Genomic DNA, 11121 nt, shown 5'->3' on the forward strand with positions numbered 1-11121 from the left:
TTTCAAATATGAACACAAAGCTCTTTCAAAATTGTGGATATTTCAAAATTGTGCAGCTGGTAATATACTTTGCTATGTGGATATACTTTAGTTTCTGTTGATGCAAAACAACACCACCAATTCAATAAAACAAAAGACACAATTTCAATACAAAGTGTATCAAGTTTTTATTAAACAATCATTTGTTTGACAGAATATAACACTGTAATTTTGAGTCAGTCTATGTATCTTGTGTGCATATAATATATATATATATTGATTTATATATCTCCAGTGTTAAATGTTTTTGTACGTTTCAAACAGGTACTGTTGAACTAAAATCCAAGTAAATATTTAAGTTGTTCATAATCATTCTCCCACTTCCCCACAGAAACACACAGATGTAATAGGAGTGCAGATGAGTGAATATCTCGTACAGAAATCAATCCACCATCAAGTGATTATTTTGTTCTAGGATGCCCCATCCCCCACTCCCTCAAAGAAAAGTACCCAGTAATTTAAAATTAACTGCTTACTGTCATTTGTCAACATATAAGTATATAAGCATAATTATAAGCATAATTAAGTAAATATATATATTTTTTAACTGTAGCCTGTTATAAGACAGATAGACCTCCATGTCAGGGTGAGTACTGTGGCACAGCACGCATTTTCTAAATTCAGAAAGAACAGAAAACACAATTTCATAGCGGAATTCAAGTTGGAGGTGAGAGAACGTTAAACACCGTCAGTTTTCGTTCTGAAACGGTTTTGGCTCATTTTATGAACATCAGCATGCTGGTTTTCAATAATCATATAAAAAAAAACAGGATAAAAACAAAATGAATGCACACCAGCAATTATACGGCCATTAGAGTGAAAAAGAACACTACACACCAATGGCTCACCTTTTTTTTTTTTTACGATACAGATACAATGCCAAAAAACGTCTGACAGAGGTGCAACAGAAAGCATACATTTGCATTCCAATGATAAATGCAACATTCTCTTCGTACAAGTGCAGCTGAGATTAAGTCATTGAAAAGAGGTTGTGAAATAATCAGTTCCTTTTGTCATATCAACACAGAAGGCATAGCTCCCCAATAAAGACCGTCCACTGCATGTATGCTGTTCAGGGTGACCGCCACTTTTCTTTATCAAACCCTTGAGTAAGCAAAGTTGTGTTTGTAAAGAGGGGAGGGGGTGGTGGGGAAACCAGTAAAGAAAAATAAAAGCTGTAGCTGTGTTGCTCCTAAAACGGACCTCACTGTGAGGTAATACCACGTGTTCTATGTGGAACTCAGACGGTCAGCTTCCGTGTTCAGTTCATCCTACTTCCATACCGTTGTGCCGATGGAGGTTCTGGTTTCTAACAGGAGGTTCCAGGACTGTCTGTGTTGCTAGGCTACCTATGGGTGTTGTGGTAAGCCACACCCCTTTGTGAAAATTCACAACGAGAAAATCAGCATTCTCTGAGATCCAGCAACAGCGCAGAGATCTTTCAATATTGGGAATACAGAGATGACCGTCTCTGTTAGCACATCAGTCTGTGGTAATACTAGTTTCACTAGCCATTTGTTCTTGTACAAAATAATAAAAAAGCATAGAAAATAAGCATATAACTTTCAAAGTGCAATGTCCATGATTATTACCAAAGATTTTAAAATTACGAGACAGCTTCATTGCTTTAATGCTTGAAACTCAACATTATAAATGTGGACTTCAGGCACTAACATTGTACAAAACAAGTCAACAATACAAGTACCCAATGTTTGCTTAAAAGTCTCAAGTCCGCAATGTCTTTTTGTGATTTAAACAATATATTGATATATATTTAATACTATAATGCAAAACCGAGGACACAAATAGCATAGCGCTTTTTTAAGTGGCATTTTCTAGCTTTGGCAATTATTGTTTCTGGTTAAATGAAGAGGGTAGATAGATAAAAGCATTTGTTCATAACAGGTTCATAAGGGTTTCCAAATTACATTGTTAATTACTGTGTGCAAGTACTGTATTTCTAGGGCAATTAAAGCAAATTAGCACTAAAAACATTGTCGCAGTTCACAACGATTCAGATTTGTTGGGGTATTCCTTTGCTTGACAAAGCCATTTATTTAGCAGCAACCCCTCGTAGCTATTTACCAGCACTGAATTTGTTTTTCTTCTTAATATGGTGTCTGTCCTTCGCTGCAAATTTCCCAGTCCCATTCAATATTGCCTCAGATCTTTGTCCTCCGGGCTCCTAGGGGGAGCACTATTTAATCCCGAACATAGCACCTTCTCAGCTGTATTCCCCTCTCTGTCTGTTACCCTCTCTGCTTTCTACCCATCTGAATAAAATATCAAATGAGGCCAGGCCTGTTCACCTTTCTCCTTTTCTTAGGGGCTTCAATTAGTATAGGCTCTCACCACAATCGCAGACCGGATCATATAAACTAGGCTAGCCTAGAGGAATCTCAAACTCTTAACCTGGAGGACCGCAAAGGCTGCTGGGTTTTGGCATGTTTCAGCACTTACATGCCTAAATTAAGTCACACGCATTGTTCTCGAAGGCCTAAACTGGCTTCCGACTGACAGGAAAACCACAAGGACCTGCAGACAGTGACGCCAGTAGCATTGCTCCAGTATTGTGGTGGTCTGCAGTGTGGACACAGCACCAGCTCTAGGCTATCGGTGGCTCTGAAGTGCTCCAGCATGAATCGCCCCCGCCGCTTAGCAGCTGAATTGCGGGCCCCAGGGATGGTCGCGACCCTAAATGACTGCACAGTGCAGCGGCCAGCTCTGTGGGTACAACGGTCCTCGGTTTGCATGGGGGGGGGTGGTCCCAGAGCAGGGCAGGCACTTCCCTCGCATCACCCTCTCTGAGAGGCACAATTTGTGACTCCGCATTTGGGGGAGAATTTTGGGGAGAAATCCCTCTTTTTAAAAAAATACAAAAACCCGGATGAGAAGAAGGTTATTTCTAAGAGCTACTGCCATTTGAAATAAAAAATAAAAAACGGGGAAAATTATTGAGCTCAATCACATTTCACTGCTGCAAAAGGGGTCATTTTAGAATCCGGCTAAAAATATTTTTTGCCGCCAAAGCACACGGACAGTTCAAAGAGTGACGCAAGAGGTAAACTGTTATCAGGTCTTGTTTCATAAATGTTAGGATTCCTTTTTCCACAATCAACATTCATATAAAAAAGGGAAGCAATTTTCAGTTTCAGTTCCCATCTCTGACACACAAACACGACAGCCTACTGGAAGGGTGGAGTCGATTCTAAAAAAAAGCAGAGGACCAAGTCAGTCCTCTGGCACGAGACATAAAGTGAACTTAATTTCATAAAAGAACGAATTGGAGGGGAGGGGAGGGGGGGGAGGGGGCGTAGGAACGGGGGTGCGTTTGAGCAGCAACTGGACTGTGTTTTCATTACGTAGCATCAATGATCAGCCAACATTAGAAATGTAAGCCAACATTAAACCTCCCATGCAGACACTTGTTCTAGTATAAAAGGCCTTTCAGTAAAATCTCTAAAGGCAAGTAAAGCATGTATATATGTGTGCAAGCTGAAGTTCTCTCTCTTGGACATAGAGAGTACAGGTGTACACCTGCAAGTCCAGCAGCTTCCATCCACTGCTTTAGCATGAAGTGGACTTAGTCACTTGGCACATACGTAGAAACGTTTCTTGGCGATCCCACAAACCCCAGCATTCTCCAAAAAAAACCTTCCTGTACTGCATTGACATTTATAAACAAAAGGATTTATACATTTCAGATCCGTTCACTCAGCTTATCATATTAAGCGATTAAAAATGACATTTAAAAAAAAAATCATTTGATTACATTATTCACCTTTGACAGACACATTCCAATTTCCAGTCACCTTGGAAACCACAATTTGGCAAGTAGGCTTGAAGCAGTGCAGCAGCAGTTCTGTTCACACATTTACCAGACAAGTCTGTTCACACATTTACCAGACAAGTCTGTTCACACATTTACCAGACAAGTCTGCGACCAAAGAAACCAAAGAAAACTCCATGACTCAATAAAGCACAAAGAAAAAAAAATGAAACAAAAAAACCTCTGATATGAATTTACAAACATTTAGTTATTTTTGTCAAATGAGATGTCCGTCACCCACCATGGTGGTTTACAATATTAAGAACTGAGCCCCTACCAGTATTGATGTGCCTAAAAGTTATTTCTGTTTCTGAATGTTCCCATTTTTGTTCGATTAGAAACAAGTATTTATATTTATATGACATATGATTTGTTGTTCAGGTTTATTCAAACTGCTGAGATGTCAAAATAGTCATCTTTGGAAAGAGCATCACTTTAAACTTCAGATCAAACAGCAAATGCATTCTATTGGGATTATTTCAATCAATAAAACCTTCCAACGAGTTTAATATGCAAGGAGCTTAATATTGTAAGCTTATTCAATACCTTAAAGTGATTGCATGTGCAAAACTGCACAAACCAAATGTGCAATATATTATTCATATTCATGTACATTATTAAGGCATTTTTTTATTGGTTAGGTGACTTACTTTTAGCTCATTTGTACCAAGCTCAAGCATATAAAACTGGCCTCAGTAACATTATCTCGAATGAATTTGAAATGATATTAATTTCTCGTATCAAAATAAAATATTTTAATTCTTGGAGTTTTTAAAGACCATTACGAAAGTGAAATAACAACAGCAGGTACATGCTTTAAAAAAACAAAGTCACAATTCACAAGTCGCCTGTATCAACACTACCAGAATGAACAATGGGAACTGATAGCAGAACATTTGGTGGCACAACCTCATATGGCTTTCAACATGATATATGTGAATACAAAAACTAAAGACTGAAAACAGTCATACACACATAATGCCTAGTATCACTGCAACGAGACCACCAGGAAAGTGTGCTGGGTTGTTTCACTTGTTGACCCTTGGCGAGGACAGAACAGGAACTGAGGAGCTTGTCCCTGAATGGCTGGCAGCGTTCGCCTCTTACCAGAGTCAGCCAATCAGCCTGCCGGTTGCGCAGACGAATCGACCTCATCGGCACAACACGCTCGTGGCATTCCCTAATTGCTTTCTGTGACTGAGTTTGGTTTGCTACAGCCCTCTAAGCAAAGTGCAATTTCAGCAATGCATCTCTTCTCATACAAAACCCACAGTTATCATTACAAAAAAGTGGCAAAATTAGACCACAATTGGCCATGACTATGGAAATTCATCAAGGCAATGAAAAGTGAAGTGCTATACATTTTACAATTACGCACAATGAGGTTTGCAACTGCGACAAACTGTAAAAGTCTTCTCCTGCACGGACTGTTCTCAAACTCAAATGACTAAGGGCTCTATTTTAACAATCTTAGCGCGCGACCTAAAGCACCTGCCCAAATAGGTGCGTGATTCTATATTAATATTGCACCCTTAAAATAACAATGAAACTGCAATGATTTAAGACCAGGGTTTTGTTGCTCATATTGCAAATAATTTTAGCTGCAACAAAATAGCAATACGCTAACCATTACCATGACCACACCTCATTTTAAGACCAACCCGCCCTAAATATAGAGCTAAATTAGCTATTTAACCCTATAACAATTCATGCATCAAATATGATACGCGCATTTTAAACCCATCCGTCTCATCACCTAATTGACTCCGATCCCCAAAAACCCATTTACTTCTTTGTGATCCTTGTTTCACACTGCCAGTCTTCCAGCCAATCACACGCAAGCATTTTGTAATGTAATTTTTCTATGTTCACCCTGTGGCTGCTCCCATTGTGCAGAGCCCAGAGCTTTTCTGAGGAAACTATTTGATTAAATTCAACAATTTAAAGTGGCACTGGACGGGAAAATGACGACGGCATCGTTCTGAAACTGGCGAAGACATTTGCGTTCGGGTCACCACCGTGTTGCGCTGATTGTAAGATAGAGCCCTCAATCTTATTGGCAGGATTTTTAATTTCTCATTCTTATCAAAGAAGCAGTGGCAATGAAGTACAATGAAATGCCAAGACCATTTGCTTAACTTCACTTAATCACACAATTGGCCTAGATTATAAGATATGAAGATATTAAATAGGCTATTTAAATAGGCTATTTAATAGGAAATAACTTCTTTTCATACAAAAAAGTTTTAACTTTTAAAGTCTGTCTTGGAAATGCTGCCATTATAAAAATACCCTCATTAGTCTATCTAAAGAAACATAAGTGGCTTTATGTGACATTTTGCAGTGTTTTTGTGATTATCTATATTCGTATGAATATATTTTTGCATTGTACACACATGCATACATACAGATATGTATATACATATTAAGTTATACACATATATGTCCATAGTGCAGCACATAATACAAGCTAATGTACAATTCTGCTAACCCAGTTCTCATACATCAAAAAAAGAAAGAAACTGATCAGTCCATCTTAGCAGCAGTGCCACCATCAGTTGGTTTGGCCAATCACGTGACGGCTCTGATCACTCCTCCCCCTCCCTCCGGGATGGCTTTTTTTTTTTGGAATAGGGTCGGCCGAGGGCTCGCTAGTCGCAGAACTCCGTGCTCACGTCCAGGCCGTGCAGCACAGCCTTCTGGTCCGTGGCGGACATCCTGCTCAGCATCTCCGCCGAGAGCGAGAAGCTGTTCCCGGACTTCTCCTCGAACCAGCTGTCCAGGGGCCTCTTCCCGTCGAAGCTGGCCATGGGCGGCCCGTTGACGGCCAGGGTGAGCAGGTCGTTGAGCTGCTCCAGGGTGAGGCGGGCCCGGTTGTTCTTGCGCACCTTCTGCAGGGAGACCCGGCCCTTGTCGCAGCAGGCGGCCGAGGTGGGCAGCACCCGCAGGATCTGCACGATGCGGTTGAGCAGGGGGAAGCGCTGCCTGTAGCGGCATATGTGGCCGACCGCCTCCTTGAAGCCGCTCATGCTGTAGTAGTCGGCTTTCAGGTCCCGCCACTCCGCCACCAGGCTGCCGCGGGGGTCCCCCCGCTCGCCGCGGCCGGCCTCCCGGCCCGCCGGGGGCACGGCCTCCAGGTGGTCGAAGATCAGCAGGATCTCCTCCTCGCCGTAGGCCCGCAGGTCGTCCTCGCTGCGCGGCCAGGTGGCGAGGTCCAGCACGCGGCTGGCCTTGACCACCGTGCGGCTGCGGGCGTCGAAGCGCTGGGCCAGGATGCCCTGGCTCTTCTGGCAGATCTTCTCGCGGATGGACTGGAACTTGGACTCGGCCACCCGCAGGTTCTTCAGGTCCACGCCGTTGAAGCTCTCGCGGAAGCTCTCCTCGAACTCCTGCAGGTACTCGCCGGGGGAGTCCACCAGCTGCCCGATCTCCCGGATGGCCTCCTCGATCTTGAAGTCCACCTGGGAGACCAGGAGGTAGTCCCCCTGGAAGACGAAAGCCAGGCGCGAGAGGACGGCGATGATGTCCAGCAGGAAGTAGATGAGCTTGACGGACTGGTAGTCCAGGAGGAACTGCAGGAGGGCCAGGGCGATGGCGGCCGCGTCGGCCCTCTGCGTCTGGCTGCTGATCTCCTTCAGGTGGGCCACCACCTCCAGGTAGTCCTTGATCAGGGCGTTCAGGACGTTGGGCTCGCCGATGATCCAGCGCACCGCTCGGATGTCGCCCAGGAACTCCGTCTCCTCCGACAGCGTGGGGGCGGTGGCCTTCAGCTCCGCCATCATGCGCGGGAAGTAGCGGTAGAAGCTGAGCAGCTGCTTCAGGTTGTTCTCCAGGTCCTCCAGGCAGGACAGCTCCTTCCCGCTGATGGCGTCCAGCACCTCCAGGTGAGGTCGGTGGATCATGACCGGCAGGCACAGCACCCAGGGCAGGGTCTTCCTCATGGCGATGTACAGGTTGGCCCTCAAGCCGGCGGAGATGTTGGACCCGTCCACGCCCAGGCCCACCACCAGCACGTCCTGCAGCCTGAGGCCCAGGATGGCGAAGGCCCGGTCGACGGCCTGGAGGTACCCGTCCGCCGTGGCGCAGCTCAGTCCCTGGAGGGAGAGGAACTCGGTGGCGGGCGGCCCGTCGCTGGTGACGAACTGCACGTAGACGGCCACCGTGTCGGCCAGCAGGTCGTCGTTCTGGCCGTCCATGATGATGCTGAGGTAGGGCGAGAGGCGGATCCTCTCGGCCAGGTCCTCCTTCAGCGCCCGGGCGATGTGGTGGATGAGGATCTGGCAGTCGCCCTCGTTCAGGTACTGGTCCACCACCTTGAGCTCGCACTTCTTGAGCAGCTCGGCCAGCGGCCGCAGGTCGGAGAAGGGCCGGCCCTCCAGCGCCAGGTGGTAGGCGGCGTTGAAGAGCAGCGTCATGTTGCGGCACATCTCCTCCGTCTTCTCCGGGTGCATGCGCAGCTTGTAGAGCTGCAGGCACTTCTTGTGCAGGTTGCTCTGGCTGTGCAGCTTGATGGTGTGGATCTTGAACTGCTTGGAGCCCACGATGAAGGCGGAGGTGCGGGAGGACTGGACGGTGTACTGCCGGCACACGTGGCACCACATCTCGTTGAGGGTGGGCGAGTAGCGCAGGAACCAGAACTTCTTCAGCCACTCCTGCTTGAAGCGGCGGATCCGGCGGCCCGGCCCGGAGGACAGCTTGGAGGCGTCGTCGGCGGCGACCATCAGGTCGGCGGCGATGGACTCATCCGCGGAGTCCATGTCCTGGTCGTCCTCGTCCAGCACCACCGTGACAGGAGTCATGGCCTCTGTCACTGCGGAAGAGGGGGCGGAAACAAAGGATTTTCAGTTCCCACACCCAGGCAAAGACAGTATCTCAAAATACAGATGTTCCACAGTATGTATCTCGCCTGTATTTATTTGACATGAAAGACAGGTTGCTCGCTATCTGCAAAGCACCCATTTTGATTGCAGTCAATAGATAATTTTTTGTTAAGTACTCTGCATTTTGTAACCAAATACATTTTTGTGTCTTAGTCTACACTTACTGCCCATCCCTGCACACAGTCATTGATTTAATATATGCAAGCCAAGACAATTTAAAGTAAAAAAAAACACAAAAAAAAAACACAAAAATAAAAATTCCCCAGTTGTTTGAATTGAATAAAAGGCTATTAGATCATAACTTTACATTATCGCAGTAAAAACAGCATTACATTTTGTAAACACTTTTTTAGGAGAAAAAAAGGGATCCTATTGGTCCCACCCATTTTTTTTAGAACACCAAAACTCTATTTGTAGGCCTGTCTCCTCGCTCCAGGTGGCAGGGCAGTATAATAGGTAAGGAGATGGCCTAAAGGTCACAGGTTCAAGTCCCCGCAGGAAGCTGCCGTCGTACCCTTGAGCAAGGTACTTAACCTGCATTGCTTCAGTACATATAATTGGATACAATGTAAATGCTATGTACAAAGTTGTGTAAGTTGCTCTAGATAAGAGCGTCTGCTAAATGCCTGCAATGTAACGCTTCCTCTGTTGATTCGGGACACTGTCTGAAATTAGCACATACATCACCGGCAGCATGTGCAGCAACCAACCGCCGTTTGTTTCATTCACTCTGTGGCCCATCAGTCGTTTGCCTATATTCAATCAACAGTCCTCCCAAACTCAAACTTCCTTCACAAACTCAGTCTGGCAAGTTGTATTCAGTGCTCGCTTGGCTCACCAGACCAAAGTTTCTGAAGAAAAAATAAATCTTTCACTGAAATGTGAATGATAACAAAAAAGGTCGACTGAATCCCAACCAGCTAGAGAAGGTAGACTGCAGCCACTTGATTATAAAGAAGGATCCCCACTTGCAGGATGACACAGAATGGCTGCTAACCAACGCCACAGCCGATGAGTTTGCAGCATGAATGACGTCACAAAAAACCCTTGAGCAGGCACATTTGCAGTCCTCATTCGAAACCCAATGAACACGAAAAATTTGTGGCAAATCTTGTTCTGTTACAAAAATTGCCACAGAGTTATTTGGTTTGAACAGAGTCGTCTATGTAAATCCGTGCTCTTATGTGCTCTTACCCACTCACAATGCACAAGCGCACAAGGATCAAAACACAGAGAGGAAAGTACAGTTTCCAAAGAAACAGCAAGAGCAAGAAGTGCAGATCTGACTGATAACTTGTCAACAACACACTTGAACATGAAACGTTAAACAAAGGAAGTATGGCCGGCCAATAAACAATGGCAATTGCCAAAATTGTTTTTTTGAGCACAATAACAATCATCTCTGCCCTGTGGCAAAGAGGGCTGCTTTTTTCCTGTAATCATACCTGATGCAGTATTGAACTTCCACCTGCCGTTGACTGGCTATTATAACAACACCCAATAGATATGGATGCTGATGCTTTCCTCTGAATTGTATAGGCTCACTACTATTACTGAAGAAGGAAGAAGAAGAGACCACATGATGGCATTGATTCTTATTGTTCCGAGAAAACATTTCACACAACTATCATTATTGTTTATCACCCAGCCTACCATTGCAAGACTACCATAGTGATCATTAAACTACATTGTAAATGAACGAGAGCAAAGAACCACAGAAAAACAGAAAACAGAAAAATTTGTTTTGCTTTTGTTTGTCCCCTGTAGGGCATGAGTCTCTGTCTTCAGCTCAAGAACCACCCATTCTACTATGCTAAAACCTACACTGCAAGGGACCATTCAATGAAAATAAAATAGCATTTTTGAAAGTATTTTCACTGATATATGTTTTTTTCATCCAAGGCAATTAAATTAGGTTTAAAAAAAATTAAATGCATAAACTTTTTCTGCCGGGTCTCATGAAGATACATATACACATGCAGATCTATGAGTCAAACGTTCTCAGGTCTATTACCACTATAAACACCATTCATTCACAAAGAAAAATTCATCATCCCGCCATTTTGGAGCTACTGAATTAAATATGGAGTGCGGCTCTGCAGACATTTGCACAACGACTATGCCTTCCCTAAGGCCCAAAGAGAGGTGAAAAGGAAAAAAGGCTAGCTAGTGAGCTAGTATGTTTGAAAACTGGCCAAAAAGCTGTATTATTGTAGATAACCTTTGTTTATATATAATATATATGGCCAGGTCTCCCTTGTAAAAGATTCTGTCTCAATGGGGCTCTCCGGGTCGAATAAAGGTTAAATAAAAAATAAAAAATAAAATATATAAGTTTACATACGTACAACCAGCAACAGTCAATGTAACTCA

General features: G+C 44.2%; 1 protein-coding gene across 6 annotated transcripts in view; it reads right to left on the minus strand.

Moving 5' to 3' along the window:
* Nucleotides 1-148: 148 nt before the first annotated feature.
* Nucleotides 149-11121, minus strand: part of prdm11 (PR domain containing 11) — a 44815-nt gene continuing 33842 nt past the window's right edge. For all 6 annotated transcript variants that reach the window (XM_035395685.1, XM_035395689.1, XM_035395687.1 and 3 more), the window contains one exon: nucleotides 149-8678. In XM_035395685.1, coding sequence (XP_035251576.1) covers nucleotides 6520-8678 — 2159 coding nt within the window. In that variant the 3' untranslated portion in view covers nucleotides 149-6519. The remainder of the gene's footprint in view (nucleotides 8679-11121) is intronic.

Source organism: Anguilla anguilla, chromosome 16, assembly GCF_013347855.1.
Source record: "Anguilla anguilla isolate fAngAng1 chromosome 16, fAngAng1.pri, whole genome shotgun sequence".
Taxonomy (NCBI): Eukaryota; Metazoa; Chordata; class Actinopteri; order Anguilliformes; family Anguillidae; genus Anguilla; species Anguilla anguilla.